The 18320-nt window shown below is 40.7% G+C and overlaps 1 protein-coding gene across 1 annotated transcript in view; it reads right to left on the reverse strand.

Annotated features, from left to right (window-relative positions):
- The window catches only part of ATP8A2 (ATPase phospholipid transporting 8A2), a 1022388-nt gene that overhangs the window by 798627 nt on the left and 205441 nt on the right, over window positions 1–18320 (reverse strand). Inside the window, exons 6-7 of the mRNA XM_077484049.1 lie at window positions 17923–17963; window positions 14001–14074 (exon numbers count right to left, since the gene is read on the reverse strand). Of these exons, the coding sequence (XP_077340175.1) occupies window positions 14001–14074; window positions 17923–17963 (115 nt within the window). The remainder of the gene's footprint in view (window positions 1–14000; window positions 14075–17922; window positions 17964–18320) is intronic.

Here is an 18320-nt window from a genome sequence, read left to right on the forward strand (position 1 = left end):
AAAGTTATCCTGTGGCTAGGCTATGACATTTAATTCTTTATCGTTTTTCCTAATAAACAGTAATAAAATTTTAAGCAAGCCCCTAATGACTTCTGTAGCAAGCACTGTTCAGCAATTCATCTTCATAGCAGAAGCATTTAAATGTTCAAGTCCTCTCCGGCAGCACAGCACATGACTTTCAGAGCTCCTGCTCTGTGTTTAAGTTAGAAGGATGGAAGCCATCTGAGTCACAGCTGGGAGGGGGAGCAGGGGAAGCTGTGCTGCTGAAAGAAGGCCTTGAACAACTTTGGTGCTTCTGCTGTAAATTTTGAATATAAATTACTTGACAATTGTAAAGCTTATTTACTGCTTGTCATAGGTATGTGCATCCTATTGCATTAGGGTGTGCACCCCAAAGCTCAAACACACATGTGCAGTAGTCAGTAGGGATAAGATTGGTGTCAGTAGATTTTTAGTTTTATTATTTCATTTTGTTATTATTTGTTTCAATGTAATTTTTTTATTTTATTTTTTACAATATGTATATATATATATTTTACAATTTCTTAGGAGCCCGATTGAGGGGCTTTGGTGAAATAGCAAAGAAAGGGACTGAAGACACAGATTCCCCAGTCCCTTTCTCTGTAGCCTCAGCTACCACAGGCGTAGGGGCGTTCGGCAGTGGAAATCTGCATTGCACAGAGTGATTAGGGTGTGCCCAGGCCCCCCCAGCACACCTTGTGCGCACGCCTATGCTGCTTGTTAAATGTTCAGTCTTGCATTTTTTTTATTATTTATGTGCAACCCATAGATAAAAACATGTAACAAAACAAAAACAAAAAAATGTTGTTGTTTTTTTTTGACAAGTATTATTTTTAAAATAGTTAGTGACAGCAGATTAAAAAATGCATATTTTATATTTATACCTGTCCTGTTCATGACACTAAAATTACATTTAAGATACAAATTATGGCAAAGTAGTTTACAATCTAAATAAAAGTGCCTTTTTATTTTGCAAATTTTTTTAAAGGGACGTAGAACCAAAGCCGCGACGACAAATTTCAGTCACTGTTGGTGGTGGAGACAAGGTCTGGCTTGGCTCTGTGTCCTTCTTTCTCTACCTGGGTGTGTGGTGCTGGAAACAGTTGCACATAAGGTTGTAGTTCTAAACGGGAATGAGCACAAACTGGAGATTCTGGCAAGACTCCATAGGTCCCAACAGGCACATGCGGCCCCCATGGCTGGGGCACAGTTAGCAAAGCAAGAAGTGAGAATAGCTAAAATAGCAAGAGCATGCAAGTTATAGTAAATGCATCTCATTAAAAAAAACTAATAATAATAATTGTTTTAACGTCATCCAACTCTGAAAATGTTAACAAGCAAAAGAAAAACAAAAAAGTTTTAATATCAATGGAGAAAAAAAGAAAACATAATCAGCAGAAAAATAATAGCTATGGGGAGAAGGGTAGAAACAAGTAAAAGGTTACTAAAAGTTAAGGAGGAAAAAATTTATTTAAAGAGGAAGTAAACCCTGATGAGTTTACTTCCTCTTTCATTCCCTGCAAAAGCAAAGCATAATGGACTAATATGCATCGCATAGTAGTCCATTATGTGTCACTTACCTGACACAGGAGCCAGTGATGTCACCGCTGTCCCTTGTTCCGGCGCATCCATGTTCTCGGTGGGGTCTTGCAGCTTCGCCGCTGTCATTCGGTGAAGCCGCGATTACGTCACTCCCGCGCATGCGCACGGGAGCCGACACGCGGCATCTTCGTTGTTGACAATGCCGCACTCAGGGCGCCTGCGTGCCGATGTCTATGGCGCATGCGCCGTAGACAGCGGTGCCTGTCTTCTGGCAAATATCTCCTAAACCGTGTAGGTTTAGGAGATATTTCTTGGACCTAAAGGTAAGCCTTAATCTAGGCTTACCTGTAGGTCAAAGTGTGTTGTAAGGGTTTACAACCACTTTAGCAACTTGTTGCATGTCACATGCAGATCAATTCCCTTGAACCTACATGTGAAGGAAATAGAGAGCATACAATATAGAAATAAAGTTGTTACATTGTAATGTTGTAATGTGTTTCTGAAAGTGTAACTAAAGGCAAAACATTTTTTTTTTGTAGGTTTGGATGGTAGTGGTGGGAGATTAGTCAGTTTTTATTGGCGTGTCCCCATTAGCCCTGGTTCACACCTATGCATTTTTTAATGCATTTTCAGTTTTGCAGAAACACGCTACAGTCCATTTAACATGATTCCCTATGGATGTAGTTCACATCTGTGAATTTTTCAGTTTTTTGGTTCAATAGACTTCAATGGATCAAAAATGTGTATTGAAAAACGCAAAATGCACCTGGAATATGCAAACTGCAACCTGCATAGATGTGAGCCAAGCCTTCACACTTGTGTGACTCAGGCAGGCCATACATGGTTTGAACCTTGGCTGATTCACCAGGAACCAGCTGAGATTCAAACCATTAATGGGCAGGCTGAATGTAGCAAGTTGATCGACTGACCAACTTGGGTACAACCAGCCTACCGGATTCTCTTGTGATTGTGACAAGCAGCTGCTTAAGCCACTAGCAAAAATCACTGTCTTTTCCCAGCAGGGACAGCATCCATCACCAGGAGAAGACAATGCCTAGTCAGGAGGGATTCCAGCATCAGCACTGTCTGTGTGGATGGGGGAATCTAGTGAATTCTTTCCTGCAACCCGTGGTTGCAGGAAAGAAATTTGCTCTGTGTATAGCCAGCCTTAGGATCCAACTTGTGAGACCCAAAGTTGCAGGACATGTGAAATGCCATGTATCTCTATGAGAGCCGTTCCAATTGACACTACTGAAGTCGCTGCCACTTCAGAAGAGGTTCCCGCACTATGATTCAACTTTGACACGACTTCAATGCAAGAAAATGTAAAAGTCTTATCAAAGTTGAACTCCAAAGTTGCACTGAAAATCACACCAATTTGAAGTTGGTTAGTATGAAAGGAGCCTAAGGGATATTCACCCCTCTATTTGTCCTGTTTACTGTTATCACCAAAATGAAAGTAAAAGAAAATACTACATTTTGACATCAGACCACTAATAGAGGTGAAATCTTCCAATGGGGACACTAGTGACACACCGGGATTTTCACACTTTGGAAGGATTACCTCTCACTTCCTGTTTTGGCTATGGGACAGGAAGTGAAGCGAAATCTCTCCAATGGGACACAGATGGCAAAAAAAAATAAAAAAATAAAATGAGGTGGGCTATAACTCTTCTTATTCTATCCAAACTGAAAACAAGAAAAGTTTTGCCTTTAGTTAGACTGTAATAATACTTGCAGACAGTGGGGGACATTTAACAATTTTGTTGCACAACAATGCAATGCTAAACAGAATCAGTGAGAAAGATTTGGAATAGATTTAATACAAGGTTATAGCCTGAGTCATAAATTACTCCCTTAGGTGCTGTAATGTAGAACAGCAAACTTAATGAAACCTGACCCTACCCAATTCTTAATTCTGCATCCGCTTAAATGAAAATCTGTCTCATCTTCTGTAATAAATTGCAGCCCTGTGCATAGTTGGCTGCCAAGGATTAAAGGCGCATGGGTCGCTAATACACTGTAAATCTGTCCCAAAGACTTTGCTAAAAGAGAGAGAGAGAGAGCCTAGCTTGCAAGTAACTGTATCCCTAATTTGCAACATAAATATCTACCAAAATCTGTAAGTGTAATTTTACACAGGAGAAATAAGATTTGCCATCAATAGCATTCAGGGGTGTCAACAGTGGAAAAAAATTAGCAGGGCATAGGAGATAAGCCCGAGGTGTGCTTTTGAAATTGTTAGAGTTCATTTGTGTCCAATTTCCAGAAGCAGTTAAAGCGGAGTAATTTTTTTCCTCTTTCCATCTATTAAATCTTCTGCCCTTGTTGTTTTAACTTTGGATAGTAAAACTTTTTTTTTCTGCCAGTAAATACCTTATATAGCAGACTTCCCATTTCTTGTCTGGTCACTAGCCTAGGCTTATGATGATATCATGCACAGCTCTTGTGAGAGTTTGCCAGGAAGGGAGGGGGTGAGATATAAGAGGGCCAATGAGAGCTGCCGGGCTGCAGAGCTGGAGGTGTGCCTCTGTGTGTCTGTGGAATTCCAGGAAGTGAACAGGCAGCAGATTCAGCTGCCCACAGTTAAAATGGTTGCATCCAGACTCAGTGAAGGGAGATTTCTGGGGGATGTATAGTGATAAGGGGGAACTGATGATGTTTTGGTGTAACAGTAAAGTGCTTGTTATTTCATAAACAAATGTGAACAATACTATATAAATATAATAATAAATTCATGAAAAATAATAATAGTATAATGTGCATCAGTAAACAGCCAGCATATATAAAGTGCTCCCAGCAGACATGCCACACATCTTCCTGCAAATATTACAAACCAGGCATCCACAAATTGTGTAAAATATTCTGGACTGCTAAACCATCATGTCCATCATTTTTGAACATAAATGGTCACTAGACGAAAACAATTATAAAAGTGCATTGTGAATCAATACACAGAGAAGAAACCAAAACAAAACATGATTTATAGTCATTATATTATGTGAGGCAATCTGATTTTTCACACCATCACCATTGCACTTTTGAATAAATTAACACCCGGCGAGTACAGGTAAGTATCCTACTTACCAGACCACCATGACCTCTTTAATTAATAAGATAGGCCAAGTGGGACTGGCCTCCAAAATTTGGCTGCCAAAATGTTCAGAAAAAGTAGAAAAAACCATTCCATAGTATAATTCTGTTTATTATAAAAGATATGCAAAAACAAAAGGCCAAGTGGTCACTTACTTTGTAAGTGCCTAGCCTCGGCACTGGAGGTAACAGGCTCAGCAATATCAGGTGAGGTGTGGAGCCGCTGTGCTGCTTGCTCCCACTTGCGGTGAGCGGCATGAGTTCCACCGCCTGTTCAGCCGAAAACCAGTAGTGACCGAAATTAACGTATGATCAGATGCCTTGACGTACGTTTCGTCATAATGACGTAGTCAGGAAGCACTGCGTCACTGAATGGATGTGTTTTTATATATCGTTTATAATAAACGTAATCATTCTATGGAATTGTTTTTTTGTAAGTACAATAATTACCTATATTCACTAGTATTTTATTCAAGAGTGCTAACCGGCAAAGGTGATGGGGTGAAAAATCAGATTACCTCACATAATATAATAATGTTTTGTTTTGGTTTCTTCTCTGTCTATGTATTGATTCGCATTGCACTTATATAATTGTTTGCATCTAGTGACCATTTATGTTAAAAAATTATGCACATGATGGTTTAGCAGTCCAGAATATTTTACACAATTTGTGGATGCCTGGTTCGTAATATTTGCAGGCAGATGTGTGGTACGTCTGCCGAGAGCCCTTTATATATGCTGGCTGTTTACTGATGCACATTATACTCACTATTATTCTTTTTTTATCACAAGGGAGTTTTGTAGCATATTTGGCAAGTACAGAATCACAGTATATATAACATAATATGCAGAGTGGTTGGAGGGAAGCTTCAGAATGGCAAAGGTGTTTTTATTACAAAATATGTGAGCAGACTGCAGTTCCTCTTTAAGAATATGTAGGTTCATAGCCTGGCCACAGCTTCATTTTAGTAGTAGTTTTCATAATCTGTTAAGAATATTCCATTGAAACTATAGCATTCATAAACTTTACACATAGAAGCAAATAAATTGTGAACATTTCCCACTAGAAACAATTAACTTTAAGAGACTTTACAAGCAAAGAACAAAAATTACAGTAATGAGTATAATTTACAAAGTTGACTAATTAAGTAAATTACTTTATTATATGAACTTTACAAGACACATGAAAAAGGAAAGCTTCAGTTTACTAAGAACCATGGGCTGATTTAATAAAACTAAAGGAGATTGTGCATTTGTGCAACCAATAGGCCACAATTTCCATTTTTTTCAGGCAGGTCAAAAAAAGTAGTGCTGATTGGATGATAACACTTTTTTTCCATTCCTCCAGATATCATAAATCAGGCCAAGGCACACAGGCTTTTCACACAAACACAGATGAACCCATGTCATGCAATGTAATGGGAGTATGAAAAATGAAGGATAATGCCACCACAATGCAGAGACAAAACACAGCAGAAAATACTCTTTTTCTGTATTACGATGAACTTAAAGAGAGACTATACACAATATCCATAAGGGCCCCTCACACTTTTCTCTCATACAGTAAACATGTGCACTTTATAGCATGAGAATGCAATTACAAGTAAAAATATCATGTATTTCTATTTGTCCAGTTCACATCCCTGCACTGCCGCAGGGATGTGAACTGGACTAATTCACAGCGCACCTTTAAAGTGCAACTGTGTTCAAACTTTGAAATGTAACGTACTTATTAATGAAGTTCTTTACCAGTAATAGTTCTATAAAATAAGCCATCACTGACCTCTCTAGCTGCCAGTACTGTGAAGTAATTCATTGTTAAATATCCTGAAATCTCAGAACAGAGACATTAAGCCCAGGTTCACACTGACAGCCGGTGTCTTGTCATATAACGTCCTCCATCCGATAGTGTCCGCTGCGTACTGCGCATGCGCAGTACACAGCAACACAGATTCCGAAAATTGCCGAGGATGAACGGCGCCTGCGCCGTGAGTCCAGGTTCTAGCCCCACTATCCAATTGGACATAGAGTAGGAATAAAAAAGAGCTGAGCGCAGCGAGGCCGAGCCTGAAGCGTGGGGAGCGAAGCTCGCCGGCGAGGGGCCCTCTAATATTTACAACCCTATGTCCGCTTGGATGGTGGGGCTACCACCTCCACTCACGGCGCAGGCGCCGTTCAGCTTCGGAGATTTTCCGAAGCTTCGTCTGCTCCGTACTGCGCATGCGCAGTACGGGGCGGACACTATTTGATGGCCGGACACTATACGGCAGAACACCGGAATTAAATGAAATGGGTTTCTGCACAGATGTCTACTTAAATCGCACCCTGAAGTCCCAAAAAGTAAAAAAGTACCGTAGTACAGAAATGCAGCCCTGCACCGATTCAGACGGTGCCACTGCTGGCAAAAGCCACCAATTTGGCATGCAATTTGACATATTCAAATCACATGCCAAATCGCTGCAATGTGAACCAGGGCTAAAGTTGTGTTTCAGTCAGTTTATAACAGCTTGCTGTATGTTTATATTGGAAGGCTCCATAATGCCTATAGCTATCGAGGTGAGGAAATAAATTGTTTTTACTTTTTCAGAATATGTAAATTTATTATTGTAGAGCTCCCTTTGACAGGAAAGGGTGAAACCAATCCTCAAAACCATAGGCTTGAATAATGGTCTGCCTGAGCTTCCCAGAGATGGTGGAACAAGCAGCCGATGTACCCTTTTGGGGTCCATCTGAGATGGTAAAAGAGAATATTTATTTCTGAAAGAAACGTGCTGAGAGATAGACTCCAACAGCCTGAACTGCAGCCTGTACAATCATGGCTTCATTGTATGTGTTATACAAACAAGGAAAAAGATTTTTCCTTGTTTGTATAACACATACAACGGAGCCATGATTGTACCTTATGTATTGCATGTCTATTTTTGATCATATTTTGTGCATCCTGTATATCCACTTGTCTATATTGTATTTTCATTTGTTTATATGTAGATTGTGTTCATCTACTATTACTTTTAAATAAATATCTTATACTCATACCCTACGCCTTTATATACAAGAGAGAAGTTTACCTTTCAAAGTCCCACTAGAGTTATAATTCTTCCGGTATAGACTTGTTCCAAAAGGACAGAATGTTGCATCGCAGAGGTCTGGAGTGAACCTGGGCAAACTGAACTGCCCAAAGGAGGCCACGATTAGACCTAGGACTCTCAAAATAGGAGATTCGATGACTCCTGGACTAGGGGGTTTGAGTCTGAGAAAAGAGTGTCTTGCATTTCTCTTGTGAATGGAAACTTTTAGCCAGAGCGGTGTCTAGAACTAGACCCAGATACTTCAAATGATGAGTCAGATCCAGTGACAATTTTTGAATTGAAGTGTAAACTTTATTATATTTTTTTATTTTCTCCCTTTTAGTCTTTTAAATTCATAATGTACATTTAAAGTGATTTATTATATCTGTTGGATATGTGCATAAAATAGCTGTTCATCCAGATAGAAATCTTGTTAGCTGATAACAATTCTGAAGAAAAGAGTGCAGGAAGTTATCAGTTAGCACTGTTCCTTGCTATACAAAATACCCTTTACTAGGGTGGCAACACTGCTCAGTATGGTTGTCACTCGAGAACAGGGTGTGTGTTAATGGCAGGATTACCAGGTGTAAATACAGGGAAAAAAGTGGAAAAAAATAAAACGAATGCAAATACCAAGAGACTGGTACATTGTGATACTGTAACTAGATGCTATAAGGACCCATCTAAATTGCTGTAATGTCTGGACAGTTAAAGATACATAGTCCGAGAACCCTGTCCCCACAACAAGAGGTTGCCTAAGTAATCTTCAATGAAGATGTGACAAGAGTGCAGGAGGGCTAATACCGGACCTGGCAGCTTAGCAAATAACCAAGGTGCAAACAAAAAGGGGGCAAGGAACAATGCGCCACAAACTGGTAGTGCAGGGGCCCAACATAAAAGCATAGTAATCGCTGATGCGCTGGGAAGATGGCGTCATGGAGGTAATGGGGTGCATGTGTCCTTTGAGTTTGGGAATGTTGAACAGATTGAAGTATGAACCCTGAAGCCTTTCTGCCACTGGAACTAGAGGTAAAAAACTGAGGAGGGGTACACCATACAGGTGTACCCCTCCTCAGGCACCATACAGGGAGCCTTGGGATACCACCTTCTGCACCAAAGTTTCTGAGCTCTTGCAGGTGGACTTGGAGCCTTGCTTGGGTGGTCTCATTGTGGAGGGTGGGGAAGTGAAGAAACTAAATAGGTGATTCACAAAAGTTGTTTTCTTTTATCCAAGGAAGATATGAGCTTTTGCAACAAGTAGCATCCTTGTTAATATTATCATGAGCCAGTCCTATGAGACTTTGTTCCTTGAAGGCCATGCCGGTAAAATGCTTCTTGCACAAAGGCGTCACAATACAGCACTACAAAGTGATTAGCTTCCAGCCAACCATCACAACTGAACGTTAATGCTACAGTTATCTGCTCTGCATGCTCCATAAGCAAGGGATGAACCACAGAAGTGATATGGTTTGACCGTAAAGTCAAAGTCAGGATCAGGAGGAGGGCAGGACTTGACAGAGAGAATAAAGCTTTAGGATTTCCAACTGCTCATTGGTAAGGTTCTTGAAGACAGGTGCATTCTGCAAAGTAAGTATCTTATTAAGACAAGACACAGCTGGATCCACAGTGGAAATGAACCACTCCTGTACAAATCCTCAAACAGATACAGGGCTTATAAGTGCTTGGAAGAAGCAGATACCTTATCAATATACTTTCACTCTCCACGGATAAACAGTTGGAAGGTGGATGCAAAGGGAAAGTCTTTGTGGCCTTAGGAGCTTTAAACAACCCCAGTCTGAAGATAGCAGGTATAGAAGCAACATACTGATCCTCTAGATTCTTAAGAGTGGTGCACACTGCTTCAGTAAAAACCAAAGCAGTAGATTGCGGTACTGCACTTCTGCGGAGCAGTAGACTCCTGAGGGGTAGGCTCATCAGTTCCTGCAAGACTGCAGGTTAATCAGATATAGAATTTGCAGCAGAGGGCACTCTTGTAGCCTCTGAGACCTCAGCCTCTGAGATCATAATCAGCAAATGACTGGGTGATTTGGGCCATAAAGTCTTACATGACCTTGGTAAAGAACTCAGTTGAAAGGAGCTAAAGAAGACTCCAAGGACAGAATAGACTTCAAAAGACCAACAGGGGCCATACAGGGTTTAGAAAAAATGCCTTTGACATGAGCATTGAGGTTTTTTCTGTCCGCCAATCAGTGGAATGTATTGTGTGATGCCAGTAGCTCCGCCCTAACCGCACTGTACCATTTTCTATGGCCCCCACATCTGAAGCAGGAGCATGAATAGTGAATGGTGCGGTACGGTTCAGTTGTATGGGCCACTTTCATAATGGAAACACTCAAAATAGCGTACCGTACCGAACCAACCCGAACCGATCTGCTCAGTGGAAACGAGGTACTATGAGGTGTACTGCAAACAGTGCTACAGTCATTAATAGAAAGTGAGCTGAGAGGCACCCAGTACAGGAGGACTGTACCTCCCTGTCTACTATTAGCCCTTGTACACACGGTCGGAGATTCCGACAACCAAATCCGTCGGATTTTGTCTGACGGATCTTGTCCGAAACTGTTGCATACACACGGTCGGACAAAGTTGTCGGAAAATCCGATCTTTCAGAACGTGATGATGTAATTTCGTTACGATGGGACTACGTTCAGGCTAGTAGCCAATAGCTTTGATGTAGGAATTTGATCTGAGCATGCGTGGCACTTTGTCCGATCAGAATTCTCTACACATGATCAGAGTATGTCCGATCGGAGCATTTTGTCGGAAAATATTTCCGGCAAGTTGGAAAAGTTGGTCCAACGGATATTCCGATGCAGACCACACACAGTCGGAATATCCGACAAAACGCTCCTATCGGACACATTCCGTCGGAATCTCCGATCGTGTGTACAAGGGCTTATACATTGCAACTGCATGGAAGAAAAGCAACATATATACGTTTAAGGTAAGAGGCAACAAGAAATTCACGTGCCCAGTGATTTATGCAAATGAATGAGCTCCAAGTGTTCAGTGTGACCAACCCACTCACTCAGTAAGTCTTCAGGGACAAGGCAAGGCCAGCAGCTCTGGACCTGGAAAGCATACTGTAGCTAGCATTGCCAGTCAAGTTCCTCCACCCCAAACTCGCCCATCCATGTCTTTATGGACCTTACTTTGTGAACTGGTGCACAGTTATATTGGAACAGGGAGAGGACATTTCCAAACTGTTCCCACAAAGTAGGGAGCATGAAATTGTCCAAAATGTATTATATGCTGACACCTTAAGAGTTTCCTTCACTGGAACTAAGGGGCCAAGCCCAACCCCTGAAAAACAACCCCACATCATAATCACCCCTCCACCAAATTATTTGGACCAATGCACAAAGCAAGGTAGATAAAGACTTCGTAGAGTGAGTTTGGGATAGAGGAAATTGACTGGTCTGCACAGAGTCCTGACCTCAATCTGATAGAACACCTCTGGGATGAATTGGAATGTAGACTGAGAGCAAGGCCTTCTCGTCCACATCAGGGCCTGACCACACAAATGAGCTCCTGGAAAAATGGTCAAACATTCTCATAGACACACTCCTAAACCTTGTGGACAGCCTTCCCAGAAGAGTTGAAGCTGTTATAGCTGCAAAGGGTGGGCCGGCTCAATACTAAACCCTACAGACTAAGACTGCATGTAAAGGCAGGCGTCCCAATACGTTTGACAACATAGTGTATCATCATGTACTAAATAAAGGCTGTTCATGTGTTAGAAAACATACGCTAGGGAAGTAGTTTTGTAGTACTGCTGAGGGTGTAATGTGGTATAAAATAGTAAACCTGTAGTAACATCTTTTGACACACAAGAACAGCACAAATGTACACAAATAAAACAATCACAGCAGTTACAGCCACATCAAACAAACTGACAAATTATTTTGCATTGTGCCTATTTCAATATTCATAAAATATACATAAATTATTATGCAATTCCTAATTCAAATTCTATTGTATGTTTGGAAGCAGATGTTTACCACTGTATAATATTTTCTTCCATAAAGAGTCGCCCTAGCACTAGGGTGATACGTTTAAATCCCAACCATGCCACAACCTGCATGGAGTTTACATGTTCTCTCTGTACCTGTGTGGGTTTCCTCCATGTACTCTGGTTTCCTCCCACACTCCAAAGACATAATGGTAATTGTATCCTTTCTAAATTTGTCCTAGTATGTGCATGCATTCATGTGAGGTAGAAACCCCGAACTGTAAGTTCAGAAGTAGCTGTGAAACATCCCTAATGCCCCATACATACGATCAGAAACTCTGACAGCAAAAGTCGGATGTGAGCTTTTGGTCAGAAATTCCAACCGTGTGTATGCTCCATCGGACTTTTGCTGGCAGAATTCCAGCCAGCAAAAGCATGTTCTCTATTTTCAGTCGGAAAAAGTTCCTATCCGAAAATGCGTTCGTCTGCATGCAATTTGGATGCTCAAAAAATCATGTATTCTCAGAAACAATTTGACGCATGCTCGGAAGCATTGAACTTAATTTTCTTGGCTCGTCATAGTGTTGTATGTCACTGCATTCTTGACAGTCGAAAGTTGAGAGAACTTTTGTGTGACCGTGTGTATGCAAAGCAAGCTTGAGTGGCATTCCATCGGAAAAACCATCCTGTTTTTTTTCTGGTGGAATTTCTGATTGTGTGTATGGGGAACAAGGCCTCACCACCACTGAATGCAAACAGTGCAAAGCATAACAGCTCCACTTACAGTGCTAGTATAGCTAAACCCAAGAACAAAAATGTTATATATTGTTGCTTACCAGTATTTAGAAGTGACAACCTCTTTAGATTTTTTCTTTTTTAAGCTAACTACAGTTTCAGTAAGTATGGAAAGTACCTGTTCTTGTCACAAAACTTGTTTCCTTGTAATGTCCTGTGATCTGAAAGGTCAGACAATCGTATTTGCCTTAGCAGCTATCTCCTCTGAACTACAGAACACCTCTTCCTAACAGTAATGGAGATGAGAAAAAAAATGCTGTTTCCCTATAGATAAGTATAGAGATTAAGCGTGGTCACCCCAAGACAGGCAGTGTGTTATTACACCAAGGCAGAATAAAAGGTAAAAAAGCCTGGAAAAATAAAACAAATGCAGCCATCTCATCTAAGGACTGGTAAGCTGCAAAAAAATAGATTTTTGTTCTTGGTCTTAGATACACTTTAAATTACTGTTACCCTTAATAAATAAGTAGCACTGTCAGCACCTCTCTGTGGTGCTTCTCTCCCCTCCCCATTCATATAAATGCAAGCATTTTGCTGCGCAACTGTTTTTATGACTATAAAGCCTGGTCCCAGTGACTGAAGGTGGTCAGGTCACGGCTTTGCATGTCTATGCGCAACTTTACAATGCAAATATCAAGTGTGATTTGTATGATTAGTGAAAGACTGCTAAATGACTGCTTTGAGTTCCTGCACTTCAGCTGCACTAAGCCGCTAGCTACAACTGCAATGTTCACACAGGCAGGGGCGGACTGACCATTCGACCACTCGGGCACTGCCCGAGGGCCCCAGGCCACTAGGGGGCCCTATCAGGGTTGCCATCCTAAGTAAAACCAGGAACAGTATGTAAAAATCTGTTTTTTTTTTACATTTTGTTTCTGAAATGTCCCTTACTGACGTCCTTTTGGTCTAAAAATCCAGAGATTATAGCTGCCCCACCTCTCTAGTACCGTCTCAGTCAATAGAAACATGTCTGTGTATACTGTGTGTACATGTATGTGTATACTGTGTGTGTGTATACTGGGGGGCCCCATAATATCCTATTGCCCGGGGGCCCCATGAGTTGTCAGTCCGCCCCTGCACACAGGCACAGATATCTGTAGAGCTAATGTATGAAAACTGGAGCAAAAAAGTGTAGTTATCGCACTTGGCAACTATTTCTAATTCTTGTTCCTTAAAAATAAAAGATGAATTCTGATTGGCTGCTTTCTGTATAACGTGGCAACTAGCTAGTTTTAGAACTTTTTCACCTACCAATAATGGTCATAATAATGCAATGTACAATAAATATATAAAAGAATTAAAATAATAATACATGCTGCTTATTCAGTTCAATATTACCTATCCTCTATCTTTAAATGTGTGGCATATTTATAATGCTTCATTGAGTAATGAATCTTAAAATTGTACCATAAATCTATAGTCTGCAAAGCTAGACACAATGCAAAATGTAATTTGGATCAGCTTAGCAAAGTGAAGAAAAGTGACACCCAAATAAAGAATCATCTGACCTGGAAGATAAAATGATCATATCAGCTGGCATATGCTGGCCATTGGTCACTTTCACAATGTCTCCCACTGCCACCTGTCCATCCAGGGGCAGCCAAGAAGCAGGCAGGGGAAAAAGAGAGCACACAATGTCTGTCCTTAATCATCACTCACATCAGCCCTTCCAAGGAGCAAAAGTAAAGTATAATAAAATACACACATCTCTGACCAAAGCATAGTACGTAACTAAAACATATCTAAAACAGTTAACTCGTATTTATTTTTTAAAGCAGAACTTCACACAATCAACAGTGATTATTTTTTAATCCTTATGCTGCTAGCTTTAGTAAATCGATAGCATATCATATTTACAGTATTTGTCTTTTACATTTCTTCAGTTACTTCCATATTTCCAGGCCTTGGCAAATTGTGTCATACATCCCAGGAGTCTTCAGGAGGAGAGGGGTTCCCATCACCCTCCTGTCTGCATGCCAGTGTTCTGTCTCAGATATGGCGACCCGTCAGAAATGGTAACGGAAGTGACGTTCCGTCGCCACCATCTTGCTACACCCCACACTCCTCTACATGTAAGGATACACGAAAAGGGGGCAAGTGGACATCTTGTTACAGCCACCAGAGTTTTGCATTTCACACTTACTTTTAACAGTAAACGGAGCTTATATGGCCAAATACAGTATTTGGAAAGCCATCAGGCTATTTACATGCTGAATTATAAAAGCAGAGGTGTTCTATTAGATTAGTAAACCTGTGAGATCAGCAGGTTTGCCGCTGCTTTTTAAAATTCAACATGTAAACAGTCCGTCGGATTTCTAAATACTGTATTTCACCTTGTAAAAAGGGTGTAAAAAGATGTCCGCTTGCCACCTTCTCACTGTATCCTTGCTGTGGGTGAGTGCGGGGTGTAGCAAGATGGCGGTGACGTAACTTCCCCTACGACACCAATTCTGACGGGTCGCCTAATCTGACAGAACATCTGAGCTACAGTAAGGGCAGATGGATTCCAGGAAGTAAATGTTACATGAATCATCTTCCCTTACTCAAGATGGCCATGGACAGAAATGCTAGGGGTTATTGGGAGCATGGAGACAGGGATGGGTGGGTAAGTTTTCTTTAAATAAATTAAAAATGAATTAAATTGTGTTTTTGTTTTGTGGAGCTCAGATGCAGTGTAGCTCCACTTTAACCACTTCAGCCCTGGAAGAATTTATCCCCTTCCTGACCAAAGCACTTTTTGTCATTCGGCACTGCATCAATTTAACTGACAATTGCGCGGTCGTGCGACGTGGCTCCCAAACAAAATTGGCGTCCTTTTTTCCCCACAAATAGAGCTTTCTTTTGGTGGTATTTGATCACCCCTGGGTTTTTATTTTTTGCGCTATAAACAAAAAAAGCGTCAATTTTGAAAAAAAAAAGCATTATTTTTTACATTTTGCTATAATAAATATCCCCCAAAAATATATAAAAAAACATTTTTTTCCCTCAGTTTAGGCCGATACGTATTCTTCTACATATTTTTGGTAAAAAAAAATTGCAATAAGCATTTATTGATTGGTTTGCGCAAAAGTTATAGCATTTACAAAATAGGGGATAGTTTTATGGCCTTTTTATTAATTTTATTAATAAATTATTATTTTTTACTAGTAATGGCAGCGATTTTTATTGTGACTGCAATATTATAGCGGATGCATCGGACATTTGTGACACATTTTTGGGACCATTGTCATTTATACAGCAATCAGTGCTATACAAATGCACTGATTCCTGTGTAAATGACACTGGCAGTGAAGGGGTTAACCACTTGGGGGCAGTGTATGGGTTAAGTGTGCCCTGGGGAGTGTTTCTAACTGTGGGGGGTGTGTGGCTACATGTGACGCATCACCGATCTCTGCTCCCGATCACAGGGAGCAGAGATCAGTGACACTGTCACTAGGCAGGACGGAGAGATGCTTGTGTACATTAGCATCTCTCCGTTCATCCTCTCGGACTCGATCGCCGCTCACTGAGCTTGCCGTGGGAACGCTTGCGCCCGATGGCCGCCTCTTAAAGGGCCACGTACAGGTACGTTAGTTTGCCTGTACAAGCCCTTCTACCGGTGTATATCGGCGTGAGGCAGTCGGCAAATGGTTAAAGGGGTTTTATATAGAAATTTATATCTGATTTTAATAAGATTGTAATAAGTTTAGAGGCTGCCATCTCCCATCACCACTCTTGTTTACAGTGCATCCTTGATTAATTGTCCAATCATTAAAAATACAATTGCGTTGATTTACTAAAACTGGAGAGTGAAAAACCTGGAGCAGCTTCTCATAGAGACCAATCAACTTTCAGTTTTTTTTTTTTGAACAAGCTGAAGTTAGAAGCTGATTGGCTACCATGCACAGCTGCACCATATTTTGCAAACTCCAGTAAATCAAGCCCAATTTTTCTTTATTTGCTTATGTTACAACACCAGAGCTCAACTGCAGGTTGTACTGTATATTAAATCTGAAAATATACATAGATTTGCTACGTTTATTGGACTTTATTCACTTTTATATTCATTTATTTACTACCTATTGTTTATATCACCATGTATTGATTATGTTGCTTAACTGAAGGATTTGCGCAAGATCACTGTACGTTATATTTCTGCTCTGGGCAAAGCCATTGCCCAGAGCAGGTAAGTATAGGCATGTTTGTTATTTATTTATTTATATTTTTGAAACAAGGATTTACAACCCCTTTAACAACCTCCACTCTTGTAGGAAGGCTTTTCACAAGCTTTTGTAGTGTGTCTGTGCGTACTTGTGCTCATTAAGCCAAAAGATCTTTTGTGAGGTCAGCAATTGATGTTGGATCAGAAGACCTGGTTTGCAATCAGCATTCCAGTCCATCCCAAAGATGTACAGTTGAGTTGAGATCAGAGCTCCGTGAAGGTTATGTTCCTGTACACCAGGGATATGTAATTAGCGGACCTCCAGCTGTTGCAGAACTACAATTCCCATAAGGCATAGCAAGACTCTGACAGCCACAAGTATGACACCCAGAGGCCGAGACATGATGGTACTTGTAGTTTTTCAACAGCTGGAGGTCCGCTAATTGCATATGCCTGCTGTACACCAAACTTGTCAAACCTTGTCTTTATGGAACTGGCTTTGTGTGTAGAGAGACAATCATTCTGGCTTTAGAAAGGGCCTTATTGTTGTCACGTAGTTAAAAATTCACAACTGTCCCAATTTTTTTCTTTATGCTGTAGCATTAAGGCCTCATTCACAAAAGCAGCTTTTGGCTCTATAGTGTACAAGCTACACTTCGTCTTTTTTAGGCCTCATGCACACGGACGTTTTTACAGCCACTTTTTTGAGCTTTTTTTGCAGCTTAAAAAGGGCTGTCCATGTTAGTCTATGGCTTCATGCCCACCTAGGCGTTTTTGAGCTGCAAATGGCATAGGCGTTTTTAAGCTGTAAAAAAAACCCAGGACCAGTGCGTTCCGTGGCGTGGAGCTAGAGCTGTAAAAACGCGAATCGCGGGAAAACGCGCAAAAACGCGCATAAACGCGCAACATATTTTCTTTGTTTTCTGAGTGCTATAGCCAAGAGATGTGTTTCTTAAAAAACGCTACTTAACGCTAACGCTAAAAAACACGCAAAAACGCGCAAAAACGCCAATGCAAAACGCGGTAAAAAAACAACAATTTTTCCAGGCATCGGAGCTAGCTTTGCAGCCAGTTTTTTAAAACGTCCGTGTGCATGAGCAGTATTTGAGAGATGAATCAGGATCATTCTCTCGCCGATCCATGAATTGTGTGTATATTTTTGACAAATACAAACAATGTTTATCAAGCTGCTTTTGTCGCACATTCTGCTTCCCACAAACAAAGATCTGACAGCTCCTCTCTAAAGGATCTGCTTACATCTATCACCAAGAAAACAGCAGTGTACATACCTCCTTCCATATTACATTCTGCCACGTCCCACCTTTCAGCACTGCAGGAGATAATAAATAAAAGTTGTGTCAGCTTACACAACAAAACAAATCTAAAGCAGCTGTCAATTGAATAATTGAAAAATAAAATAAAAGCTGTCATGAAAGTAACTGTATAGAAAACAAAGACTGAATGGCAAGTATAGGTCTGTATTTAGAATGATAAAGCATTGTTAATATTTAAGAGAGGAAAAAAAAAAACCTACGGCCTGAAATTTTGCAGTCCAAAATAGTTATGTATACAGTACAAATCTGAGAAGGACTGTACAAGGAACAAAAGCCCAGATTCCACCTATGATGCATATGGGGGCTCTTCCTATCCTCTTCTAGGTGAGCTATGCTATCAACATGATGTAGCT

The sequence above is a fragment of the Lithobates pipiens genome, unplaced genomic scaffold (genome assembly GCF_037356315.1).
Source record: "Lithobates pipiens isolate NorthernLeopardFrog02 unplaced genomic scaffold, aLitPip1_a1.2 Scaffold_16, whole genome shotgun sequence".
Classification (NCBI taxonomy): domain Eukaryota; kingdom Metazoa; phylum Chordata; class Amphibia; order Anura; family Ranidae; genus Lithobates; species Lithobates pipiens.